Source organism: Haemaphysalis longicornis, unplaced genomic scaffold (assembly GCF_048455015.1).
Source record: "Haemaphysalis longicornis isolate Haplotype H1 unplaced genomic scaffold, Haemaphysalis longicornis Haplotype H1 scaffold_3, whole genome shotgun sequence".
NCBI lineage: Eukaryota > Metazoa > Arthropoda > Arachnida > Ixodida > Ixodidae > Haemaphysalis > Haemaphysalis longicornis.
This window is the reverse complement of record NW_027526335.1, coordinates 199,697,942-199,711,695: the sequence shown is the minus strand read 5'-3', so window position 1 is coordinate 199,711,695 and position 13,754 is coordinate 199,697,942. Positions and strand designations below refer to the sequence as shown.

The 13,754-nt window shown below is 45.6% G+C and overlaps 1 protein-coding gene across 1 annotated transcript; it reads left to right on the top strand.

Moving 5' to 3' along the window:
- The first annotated feature begins 398 nt into the window (after positions 1 to 398).
- On the top strand, positions 399 to 11,966 carry LOC144175640 (uncharacterized). Its single transcript, XM_077704691.1, has 4 exons — positions 399 to 472; positions 4,934 to 5,005; positions 8,658 to 8,853; positions 11,751 to 11,966. Exons 1-4 carry the CDS (start codon positions 399 to 401, stop codon positions 11,964 to 11,966), a joined length of 558 nt encoding a protein of 185 aa, XP_077560817.1.
- Positions 11,967 to 13,754: the final 1,788 nt, after the last annotated feature.

The following is a 13,754-nucleotide window of genomic DNA, read 5'->3' as shown; positions in this document are numbered from 1 at the left end:
AAGACCCAGGTCCGCAATCAGGGAGCCACTGAAGTCCACTGCAATCAAACAGGGAGGCTGTGCAGGAGCGGTTACAATCGCTCTTGGTAGCAACAGGAACTTCCCCCCCTCCAGCCTGCTCTACCACCCCCTTCTGGAAAGAACGCAGACAACAAATATTGCGGCGAATGTGCACAGCTCCAGGGATGAATTTCCAAGCAAAAGCGACAGCTTAGCGAAATCAGAACTAGATTAAAAGCACTGAAAAAAATTCAAAACCGGGGAGAACGATTAGACTAAGCGCAAGGCGGCCAGGAAGGAGATCCTACCAGATCCACCCATAACAGTATATTGCAATCACCGCAGTCCAATAATCAAACAAAACGGACAGGTCAAAACAATTTCAATGCCTCACACAAATGATTGAAAAACTCATTAACCAGATCAAAAGCTTCGCGAGCCTGGTCAAGCAACTGTCCACCAAGGTACCAAGGTAGGAACAATCGCAAGCAAGATGGACAAGAGTGCAAGCAGCTCAGGCTAAAGGGAAATGCGGTGATCACTGGCCGAAGTGGCCCAACCCCAGAAAGGCTGTACAAGAGAAATACAAATACGACCGACTTCCAAACGGCTAACGATTGGATAGAAGAATAGCGGAAAACAGAAAGTGAACACATTCATTTATCAATGGAAGTGCGCAGGATAAAAAGAACACGATAATTTATAAATGGAACTGCAGAGGCATACAATACAGGATTTCGGATATGCAAACGAACATAGAAAAGGCGGAAAACAAGCCCGACATAGCACCGTAGAAAACGAACCCAAACCGAAGAACCCAGGCTTCGTGTGATACACGGATCCAAGTGGTAACAAATTGGCTTGTATACATCTTGGGGAACAGCGCGAACACGGACACAAAAAAGAAGAAGTGGAAAGGACTAGCGCTGACTTTCAACTCGATTGTATAATCAGAAATAACTTTGCAGCCGCACATCAAATCACTCCACAGGGACGAGTAGAACGCGTACTGCTGGAAACATGCAGCAAGAATATAGGCAACAAAAAAGTCCTCAACGTATCCGGCAGACCAGAGTAGAAAGACCTTAAACTGTAATAAATCATACGTGACAGCCTCGATAACATTCAGGGCAACCAGATTGTCTTCGTTGGCGAATTCAACGGCCCACACCCAATGTGGGGATACCAGTTCAACTCCATGAGACGCAACGTATTAGTCAGCGTAATAGAATGACATGGCCTGGCGGTCCCCAATTAACCAAACACCCCAGCGCGTATGGAAACAAGTACGTCAAGAGACACCACTCCCGACCTCACCATTGTGCAGCAATGAATCCTCGACACGACGTGACAAAACACAGGGACGGGTATAGCCTCAGACCACGACAACATCTTGACCCATATTCGAGGGCCAAGATCCAACACGAAAACCGGCAATGGACAGATTATAGACTAGGACAAACTCAGAAAACAAGCAGAGGAATACAAGAAAGAACCAGACACCTGTGCAGAATGGGATAAACACCAAACCTAAATGACTAAGCGACGCACACAAACCAAAGTGGCCACAACGCAGACTCACTTTGTGTAGGCCAAACTCCTACACATATGAAGGGCACGACACGGCTTAACAAGGGGGTGAAAGAAACAGACATTAAAAAAACTTCGGAAGCGCATCCACGAACTAAACCAACTAGCGACAGGATATGAGATGCAACTGTGCGCATAACCTTAGCTACAATTCAGCGACGGCCTGCAAAGCACACGGTCAAGCAGGAAGACGTGGAGCCTCCTCAGACATCTGATCGACCCACTGGGAAGCAACAGTTCAAAAAACCGCACCCTCACAGCCACCGTCAACAATTACAATGGCAATGCGAGCGACTTAGCCAAAGACCTTCAAAGAAGTATTTTAAAACGAAAAGAGATAGAGAAATCAAAAACAACTCCAGTCCACCAAAAAAATTGCGGCACAAAATTTTCACTGAAACAGAACTGCTCACAGCCATTAACGAAAGCGACCGGAACAACTCCCCAGGGCCACATGCGATCAGTACAGGCTGCCACATAACCTCAGCGACGGAAGACGGACAGTCTTCAATCACACAAACACGACGCGGGAGACGGGAACCCTCCTAACGGTATGGAAAGAAGCGGAAGCGCGCATTGTACCCAAACAAGGAGCCCCCCCCCACATCTAAATCATAAGAGCGATCTCTTGCACCTCGTGAGTCAAAAAAGTGATGCAGCAAATGGCACTCCAACGAGTCCAAAGTCATCAGGACTAACACGAAATCATAACCTGAACACTGCGCGGAGTGTGCAAACACCTCCTAACGCAAGACGGACTCGCAAAGCTCCACGGATTGGTTTGTCAAACCAGCAACACAGCAAGCCCAAAGAGCGATACTCGCGCTTGATACAAAGGGAGCATTCGATAACGTCACACACAGAAGCATCCTCAACAACCTCAAAACAACAGGACGTGGAGTGCGCACGTACAAATATGTAAAAGACTTCTTCAGCCACAGAACTGCAAAAACCAAGATAGGAGAGAACAGCGCAAGACCATAATGGACGAGATCCTCAACATGACACGCGAAGTCTCCAATGGAAGATTAAAAACCTCAAGACCGCAATGAACAAGATCATTAACATGATAGGTTACGATACAAGAGGGAATACAAGAGTACGATACAAGAGTGGAATGAATTACCCCCTGTATAAGTGCCTTGTTTGCTTGTATTGTTTGTATTTTTTTGCATTTTATCTTCTTGTGCCCCCCTGCTTGGACCTAGCGATGGTCTGCAGTATGTATTAAATAAAATAAAATACGTAGAGTCTCCAACATAAGAAGAGCTATGAAAGAGGACGACACACTACGTCTAATGCCGGCCTTCGTCATATCAGGGGTAACATACGTAGCACTGTACCTATATCTCAGTAAGGCAGACAATATATTGAGGGAAAGAAATTCGCCCACAGACAAGCCAGAGACCTAAACCTCTGCGCCACGGAATAAACAGACAAAGGGGTGCACACAATAGCAAAATATGCAAAAGTAATAAAACATTCCAAGGAGAACACAAGGAGCCTTCCCCGCACTCATCCTAGCCTTTCCAGGAAAGAACAATCAATATATCGACAGATACAAGCAGCACCTTTCGCACACCCTCTACTCCTCAACCGCATGTTCTCAATAAAATCCGCAAAAAATGACCCCAATACTGAAAACCAGGCACACTAAAACGCATCATCGAACAATGCACAACACTCAAGTACCAAAATTTTTGTTCATTCCGTCAGCATACAGAATGACTGAGGCAAAATTGCTGAACAGCTCCGCTCTGGAAGACCAACACCGGCTGATCCATAGGTGCCAGGAGGCTCGGGAAGCATATATGAACCTGTGAATAAGCAACCACTGCAAGTGAGTTAAAATTTCCCGATCGAAACTCTTTAGAGAACAATATTTTATTCTTTCTCTCTCTCTCCCTTCATATGCACCGACAAACTAACAGACCCACATGGGAGAGCTTCGCGTGCGTACATACCGCAGCGATTGGCTTTGTGAGCGATCCCCACTTCTTTGGAAGGTGGCCGCCAGCGTGCTGACGTCACCAAATACCATTCTTGTATTTAAACGAAAGGATACCGTACACGATTATGAGGGGCCGTACTCTTCAGGCCATGCGCGCCCGCCGAATCGGTCTTGAATTGCTCCTGATACAATGCGACCGCCGGCCAGTACGCGATGTCGGTTCGTACTCCTGTGCATACAGCGTGCACTGGCCTGCTACCCCAAAGATACGCAGCGATGAACTACAAGACCTCTGTGACGCAACTTCGAGTAGCCCGTCTTCTCAAAGGTTTCTAAGCCATCGCGAAAGTGTATAGGCTGCCAAAAATCCAACGTACTAGCTGATTTCTCGAGCGAAGCTGAAACGTTTTATCTAGGGAGCTAAAGAAAACACCTTTTTTTCATATTGTCATAAACTCTTTTGGTGACTGTAAACGTTGAGTTCATGCTTTGCATACTTTGTGGCACACAAGCCTTTGGTGTCGCCTACGAACTTGTAACCAAGACTGTACATACCTGAGCCAGTGGCCTTGTGAGGGGCCCCCGACTGTGCTTGAGGTGGCTTCCAATGCCGATGTTAGCTCCGCTGTTGCAGGAGATGTCAGGGACGTCAAATTGGCTTTAATTTCCCCTTCGTCCTTATTAAAAAAACGCTAGACAGAGCAGTTTGGTCCTAGGTTTAAATTCCACAATTAAACAATCGCTAGCAGGCTACTATTACAACACAAATTGGCTGTATTGGCTTTAACCGAGGGCTTGGGACATTTCCTCCCAATTTTGTGCTTACAATAGCTTCCTCCAAAAGCCATGCATGACCCTGAGCTCCTTTACGGCTTAAATACACTAGTGGCGATAACGTCTGGATACGGAGTAATAAGGTAGGGGTCTTGTATAAAGAAATGGCTGTGTTACCAAAGCCTGTAGCGTGGGTTACGCTGGCGGCTACGGCGCCTGGCACCGGGACCCGACTGCGCACGCACGCGTTGGTTCTGGTGGCGGGCGTGCCGCCGCGCCGTGCCCCCGCGCGCGCATGCACAGTCGGGTCATGGTATTAACCGCCCCCAGCGTAGCTTAGGTACCCGTTATAGTAAAGCACTATAGTAAAGCACTGGCCTAAGAGAGACACTGTGTACTGATTGTTTTACGCTTTATTTTCAGGCGACTTGTTTTTGCAATTATCAGCTTTGGTTTAGGTCTCTCCATAACCCTTTTCCTCCATCAATACGTCAAAGGAGAAGACAGGAAGGCGCGACTTGCAGACGATTTCGACGATAATATCGTGGATATACCCCTCTTCGAACAATTCAAATACCGGGAAAAAGCCACCACCTTTGACAGCGGTGTACCGTTTAGAAGTTTCTACGATGCCAACAATAAACTTGGTTACACCTTCGACGTCGTACCTGACATTATTCACTTGATAAGGTAGGTTGTTGTTCAGTTTTTTTAAGTAACATAGCCTGGGCCAGACGGCTCCTTCTCGGGTTCAAACTCTGGCGTAAAAGCCAACACGCTCACGACGAGAATTTCATTACGAGTGTGGATTAAAAGCTAAGCAAAGTTAAGTAGCAATTACTTAGCTATACTTTTATTGAGACAGCGTTGATATGCTTGGACACTATCCCCTTGTGTCGGAACGAAGGATTATGGGCCCCTGTGCCGAGGACTCTGTGCAATATTGTGCTTGGGTGCAAAATTATGCATAAAGTATATCAAAGGGAAACCCCTTTGTATTATCGGCTCTTGTTGGGTTTTCCGAAAAAAAGAGGTCATCGTCATCATAATCACCATCATCATCGCCACGCTATCTACGCCGAATTCAGAGCACACCCCCCTCACATTGATCTCCAATTATCCCGGACCTGTGCTAACTGCGACCAATTTATTCCAGCAAACTTATTTATTTCATCGGCCCATCGAACTTTGTGCCGCCCCCTATTACGCTTTCCTTCTCTAGGGATCCACCCTGTTACCCTAAGTGGCCAACGGTTATCTTGCCTTCGCATTACATGCGCTACCAACGTCCATTTCTTCTTCTTAATTTCTCCTAATATGTCCTTAACACGCGTTTGCTCCCGGACCCTGTCCGCTCTCTTCTTGTCCCTTAATGTTACACCTATCATCTTCCGTTCTATTGCTCACGTAGTTGTCCTAAAATTAGGTTGAACGCTCTTAGTGAGCCACCAAGTTTGCGCCCCGTACATGAGTTCCAGTAAGATGCAGCTGCCATACACTTTATTCTTCAGGGACAACGGTACACTGCCATTCATAATCTCAGAATTCCTTCCGAATGCACCACACCCCATTGTTACCATTTTAATTATCTCTGCCTCATGGCTGGGATCCAGGGTCACAACTTGGCCCAAGTAGATATATTCACTTACCATTTGCACAGCCTCACCAACTATCTCAATCCACTGTGCTCTCCCGAAGTTATTGATCATTACTTTAGTTTTCTGCATATTATTTTCAGGCATGGTTAAACTCTGTTTGTCCAGTGCGGGAAGCATGCGTTGAATTTCGTCCCCCAGTTACTTAGCAAGGCAAAATCATCAGCAAATCTGAGGTTACTGAGGTATTCTCCATTAAACCTTACTCCCACCTGTTCCAAATCCAAAGTTCTGAATACTTCTTGTAAACTTGCTGTGAATAACATTGAAGAGATTGTGTATCATTGTCTGACGCCCTTCCTTATAGGTATTTTACCGCTCTCCCTTGTGGAACCGTTGTAAATATCCTGTAGTACTCTTACATAATGCTCATCTACACCCTTTTTTAGTAATGCCTGAATGACTCCTGAGGTTTCGCCCGAGTCAAATGCTTTCTCATAAAATATGAAGGCTATATATATGTGTGCAGTATACTCCGCGCACTTCTCGATCACCGAATTGATCGTGTGAATAGGGTCCATTGTTGAATAGCCCTTGTTCAATAGATGCAGCGGTGGCGTGGAGGTCGAGCATCCCCCTTGCGTTGACCAGAACCTCCCATGAATACGCCAATTAACCCGCGGCCCTCACTCTCCAGTGGCTCCAAACGAACTGACCACGGCGCCGGTCAGTCCTTTGACGCTGCAGAATGTGCTAAGAATCCCTGGAGCAGAACAGGCCGCCATGGTAATCTGAACCTGGAAACGTTTACCACTATAACTTTATCTAGCGAAGTGAGTGTAGAGGTGTTCGAGGACTTAGAGAGCATTGAAGTGGATTTAGGACAGGTGAAAAGTTTACGGTGCTGAAAAAAAACATGCTATGGCCGCTACATGCGCAAGCGGCGCATGTAGCGACCGCGTGCGCGCCTCGCGGATTCTCTGGGTGCTAGTAAAACTAAACGTATCTCCAAACAACGCATAGCATCTCACTTTTCCTCCGTCTCTGCCGCCGATCTCATCGCCTCAGTGGGCGGCAGCAGAGACGGCGAAGTGAGATCGGCTAACACCGGGTTTGAGCTTCCTTTCGTTTTATAAGGAGTTTCCATTCATGTTCTTTACCAATACAATTCAACCGACCACCATTAATGGCTCACGCGTGATTGGACCTTAGAAAGAATATCGGTTAGTAGTAATCAAGGGTGTAGCTAAGTGCATTTAACTTCCCCCTGGTTTCACTGTTTCAGAGCCACGAGTGTAAATTCAAGTGAGACCGCGTGGGTATTTTCTCTTTCCAGCCACGTTCGCCGGGTGGATTGGCGCGCATTTCTCACCCTGTGGCTCTACACACACACACACGCATAAATATATACATATATATATATATATATATATATATATATATATATATATATATATTCCTATAAAGAGAAATGCCTGACTGTGTGACTGACTCACCCACCTACTGAATCAATGACTCATAACAGTCCAGCTAAAACTGCCAGCCCTGGAGACTTGAAATTTCGGGAGCACGTTTGTGTAATTTCGCAGGAGCTCAGTAATTACTGATTTTGCAAGATTTTTTTCCTAAACGAGGGAAAGGTGGATATTGTGTTTTTCGAAGAGTACTGTAAAAGGGAAGTAACGCGTTCCGATTGGTGCATTTTGCTCAAATGCAAGAACAGCGTAAAAGTCAGAAGCAATAAAGTCTAGACACACTCTGCACTGACCACCAACTTTTATTTAGAAGAAGGGGGTTTTATACACGTGCACTACATAACACATAACAAAAAACACGAAAGAACCAGTTCAGAGCGTGTGTGAAGCTGGTTATCGAAAAGGGATGCTAATAGCAGTACGAAACATGTCAAGTAGGGGTAACGTATGGGGTTAATTTAGATTACTTCTCTGAAGGAATAAAGTACCAAAGTGATATTAGGCTCGCTGACATTGCCAGACCATTATGAAATGCTTCAAACGGTTTCGCAAACTTCCGCACGTACACTGTTCACAAGCACTAGGGCCGTCGGGTAGTTCGTTAAAACTTCACGAATCTCATAATACACCTCTAAGACTACGCGTTTGTTTCTTATTTCAATTACGAATACCTTACGTTATGTATCAGAATTTGTTAGAGGCTATCTTTAACAGAAGGCTGATGTGACGTGAGCTGTTGATAACATCTCTCAGGTATTTTACCTAAACATTTTTGTTGTAGGCGTCTTGAGCATTATCCAAACGAACCAGTGTGAGGGTTTGTGTAATGCTTAGGCATCCATTAGAAAACCTAAAGTGCAGCTCTTAATGGTGGTTTCTTGCATTACGGTAGTCTAACGAGCTTTGTCTGTTAGTGCAAAACAATCACCGTCGTTCCCAGAGGTGGGATGGGGTCCCATACATCACCTTGTACGGAATGGAGAGACGATACGCTTTATCCCGTTCAGCGACGACGGGAAGTCAATTTTGAAAACGGCAATGTCGGCACAGACAGTGAATTGTCGTCACTTCTTCACTAGTGGTAAGCAAACGTTTTTAAACGAGGTGGAGTCCCTCCTTAAAATGGACGCCATAAGAGATTTCGGTGCGAGTACAGCTTTCTAATGAACAGTGTTTTTCTCCTTATGAGGGGCTTCTCTGGGATTTTTTTAGGATGGCGGTTCTACAACCGGCATTGAAGATAACAGCGCTGTTGCCTCCCTGCCTGCCCAGATGGAATCAGCCAAAGCTAAAGTTCACTGACGTAGTGTACTACCGATCCATGTACATCAATCACAGGCCGCAGCAGATCATGGTGCACTGCAGCCCGTGTACCTTCAGCGGGCCTTACGTTCCTTTGCTTCAAGGCATAAATTTCACATTCGTGCCCACAAAGTTCCCTAAAAGAGTCTTCGGGAAGCCTTTGCAGGTAAGCCATAGCTCTTTGAAAGTAATCAAGTAGTTGAACTGTGCACGTATATGTGTGAACGTTGGTGTGATTTTTTGGACATCCAGAGCTTGCACAAAATACGACTGAGAAAAGCCTTAAGTGCATTAAGTGGACATTCAATGGCATACATTGAATTTTCCGAAATAATTTTCTCACCCCTATTGGAAGCTAGAATTACCAAAACGCACGTAGGAAACAGCCGGAACTATCCAGTCTTAAACCCGCGGCCTTCCTGAAAACTGTTATGTTTGACTCAAAACAACTCCGTTGATATTAAAGAACTTCCGCTACTCTCCCCATGAACCCGTGTGTATTTTGAGATGCCGCGCTCGACCCCGTCATGTCTGTATTTCACAATATAAGGCCATAACGTCAAGTGCTCGCCGCAACCGCTGTGTGAAAGTACTTCGAAGAATTGTTGTCTCGCATGAACTGTACATCTGGAAAGCGAACAGAGGACTTGCGTCTCAAGGGATTTGGAATATAACACGCTTTATTAATGAAAGCCCATACCTCCCGTTATCAAAAAGACAAATATTCTTATAACTTTAACTGTTTTCAGAACTATGAATTGAAGAAGCATCCGACATTAGCATAACGAAGGCTACAAAAGCATAATACCGGGTACGCTCATCGCAATCTTTGCGAGAAATTTTATTGAGAATTAGGGCATTCTCTGCCATTTTAAAAGCTTCTTACAGTAAAAATGTCCCCAGTTAATGGAGCTTAAATAAAAACATTAGAAACTGACTGCTTTCAAATTTGGGAGACACTGCTCCCATTGGGGATGTTCCCATCCCAATGGGGGCGAAAATCGTATTTGGGATATTCGCCCCCCAGTCATTCAAACTATTAAAATGTCTAAGTGCTTGGTAAAACGACGAACACAAGGCGTTTCAAACACGCGGACGTATGAGGATTTTGTACTGCTAGGTGCATTGAACAATGAACGACTCGAGACCTATTGAATATCTACCATTTCAACGATACTGTTTCAATGATGATCGAAATTATGTCAGTCAATCGAGATTGCTTCGGTATGGGATGCACTACGACGATGTGAGCTCAAAATCAGGGCATTAGAAACGTTTATATCCTCGTAAGAAGCCATAGTTCGGGCGGTGCACTTGACACCGGTTTTCAAGGATATTTCCTGTCGAAGCCATAGACATTAAGGGCGTCCCGATGAGTGAAGGTGTTGAAGTAACTCGCGACTCCGTGAAAATTTTATCTTCACTTCTGTACTTTCAAAGCGCCCTTTCTTCAGTTTTCTTAATTTTAGCAAATTATTTCAGAGCGTAGTAAACAAACACAAAGTACTTCCGCCCGAAATTACATATCTATGCTCATCAAATAACTTGCAAAGTTCCTCAAATGACTGTCTCGCTATCTTTCTATCGGCGTTATTCGGCACTCATTATATGTTATTACAGAAGCGTGGTGTGTTTCGGCCGATTTCCTTTCAGATGCAGAAATAAAGAGACACGGTAGCCAATTCGAAAAAAAAAAACTGAACACAGTTTTACCTAGTGGGAAGGCTGCTGATACAGCCGAGCTGTGGTTCTCTGCGTCAGATCAAACGCCAACGGGTACTAGCCCGAGAATGTTAGCGCCGTTGCGGCTCGAAGTCTGGAAGGACAGAGTAACGCTCGAAGGAAAGAGAATTAACGGCAGTGTTGCATTCTTCTTGCCGAACGCAGCTCTGCAATATGAGAGAAATCGCCTTTGCAGTGAAATACGCACGTATCTCTGTGGTAGGAAAGCTACAACACAGGTTTCAATGCACTCTGAACGGCCAAGGATAAAATAGGTCGGAGGCACAAACCACAGACGCAATGGCGCACGATAATGACGTCGATAGACGCTTGCAGTGACCGAACACCAGTGTTTACGTTAAATAAAGCCTCTGAGCGGTCTATATGACGCCATGTTTGCGCAAGGAACCATACACCTCACGCTGCGACGCTAACGTCGCACCGAACAAGGTCAACGTCTGAGAGATGTCTCGTAGGGCTGTAAGATGTCAGAATTATAGAGTTTACCAAGAAATGTCCTACCTTTTACTGGTACCCGCCATGAAACGGCCAATAACGCGGCCGTTTGGAACATCGTCCGCTTTACCTTTTGCTCGCCGCCTGACGGTGATAACGGTCCCTACTACGGTGATGTGCAACTCCTTCATTCTCCATGACGTAACACTTTGACACTCACTCTAGGGTACCGTGCAGGGACCGCAAAAAGTTTTGGGAGAAAAGACCCAGTTCAGTAACTCAATTGATGCCACCTAAACACCACGCTTGTCTTCTGCGTTTTCCGCTTGTTTATTAAAGCGATGCTTTCGCTGCCTCACGGATGGTGCCGTTGGCCCTAACGCACTGCAGCAAAGCGAGCTACCACAATGGGTTTTCACAGAGGCACGTGATCAGGCTTTCACACTCGTGATGCATGAAGCGCCTGAAAAAGAAGTTGCTTCCCATGGTCAGAATAGAACCTGGGTCACTCGCGTTCTGAAGCCGACGTCTTTTCAAGTGCGCCATTCCGACACGGGAGAAGCATTTTAGATTTGGACTTTCGCTGACTCGGATCGCATGAGAGAAACCTTCGAATTTAAGGCATCTTTCTTTAAAAAAACGGGGGCATTGTATTTTTTTGGTTTTGTAATTTCTCAACTGATGAATATATTCATCGCCTTGCTGGGGTGTTTTGTGTTTACTTCCTTTGTTATTTTATTTTTACTTGTAATAAAAAAGTGACCCTTGCTGCTGTCTTATGAACCTGTACAACGTTGACGTAACCCCTCGCCTTCGCGCAATGCCTTCAAGCCCTTACGTTTGAATAGAGGATAAAGGAAATGAATTAAAATACGCCATTTGCAGAACCCTCACCACGCTACAGACGTCACCCGGTTACTTGCCTTGATGAAATATGGTGGAGTCTACCTGGACCGTGATGTGTTCGTGGTGCGGTCCCTCCGGCCCCTATTCCGTTACGAGGCTGTCTTGCGTTGCACAAGGGACTCGCTTGGCAGCATGATGCTTTTCTTCCACAAGAACGCACGCTTCCTGAGGCTGTATCTTCATACGTACCGATAGTAAGTGCATTCGATACAAGTAGAAGCCCGACTAAAGCCTATTGACAGCTATAGCTTATAGTTCCATGCCGTGAGCTTGCAGCGACGCTGGCGAAAAATCAGGGTACAAGCTCTGCAAAGTCGTTGTTATTTTCGTGTTTTGTGAAACAATGAAATGCACTTTTTAATACCAATGACATCGTTATAGCTGAACTAAAGCTAGCGTCGAAGCGTGAGGTGTAGGGTTCCTAAACTAAACTTAGCTATAACGATGTCATTGGTATTAAAAAGTGCATTTCATTGTTTGAAGCGAAGCTTTATATAACTTCGTATAATTTCGTATATATAACTTTATATAACTTCATGTTTTTCATCCAGTGTTTTGCTACCCTGCTTCTGCTTGAAGTGGGATGCGCGGAGCAGCAGAGCTCGTCAAAAGCGACACAGCTGATCAACGCAACCCTGTCAAACGTGCCAACTATGCCGGCGATCTTGAACCAAAACCACTCGTGGAAGGACCACCCCAAGTCAGCGACAGTTATCGCAGGAGCTTACCCCAGCGCTACCCTGGTTGCGGATTGGGCCTGGCGGAATGCAAAACCTGGCAGCGAACATCGCCTGGCTCAAGGGCACGGCAGCATCGCTGGAATTCGGATGCATAATCCCTTCATGTTTTTCTTGCAGAGTTTCGCTACCCTGCTTCTGCTTGAAGCGGATGCGTGGAGCAGCAGAGCTCGCCAAAAGCGACTCAGCTGATCAACGCAGCCCTGCCACCGTGCCAACCATGCCGGCGATCTTGAACCAAAACCACTCATGGAAGGACCACCCCAAGTCAGCGAGAGTTATCGCCGGAGCTTACCACAGCGCTACCGTGGTGGCGGATTGGGCCTGGCGGACTACAAAACCTGGCAGCGAACATCGCCTGGCTCATGGGCACGGCAGCATGGCTGGAATTCCGATGCATAATCCCTTCATGTTTTTCATGCAGGTAAGAAGGCGGTATGGCAAATGCATCCGATCAAGTAATGTGTGCCTGATTGTGCTGCCGTGCCCATACCTGCTTTGTTCGTTATTTTGTGACTTGGCTTTCGGCACTAGGGAACTGTTGTTACTTGGAGGCGATATAAAGACAAATCCTGGCCCTCACTTGGAATCCATTTCGAAGCAACTTGAACTTATTGCTCTTGACCTGAAAGATATTAAGGAACAACGACTAAAGTCTATCGAAACTAAACTTGAAAGCCTTGTGTTGCTTGACAAGAAAGTATCGTCTTGTGTAGACCAAGTCGCTTACCTGCAAACCACTGTGCGTACATTAGAACTTAAGATTGATGACCTCGAAAATCAGTCAAGGTCCAATCTACTCGTATTTGGCGTCCCGGAGAGGGAAACAGAAAACAGGGCTAGCCTTGATAAGCTAATTAATGAGACCATTATATCAGATATCCTTAAATCTTCCCCGGTTTCCATCGAAATTATCCACAGACTAGGGAAGCCTAGACCCAACCAACAAAGACCGATAATTCTGAAATTAGTTGACTCTCGCGAAACAACCACCGTTCTCAAAAGCTGTTCAAAATTGAAAGGAACGAATTACTCGATTAGCGAAGATTTCACAGTCAGAGAACAAACAAAGACCGATAATTCTGAAATTAGTTGACTCTCGCGAAAAAAACCACCGTTCTCAAAAGCTGTTCAAAATTGAAACGGACGAATTACTCGATTAGCGAAGATTTCACAGTCACAGTTCGGGATATCAGGAGGGATCATCAGCATCAACCTGCTGTGCTGATGTGTTCAACTTCAGCTC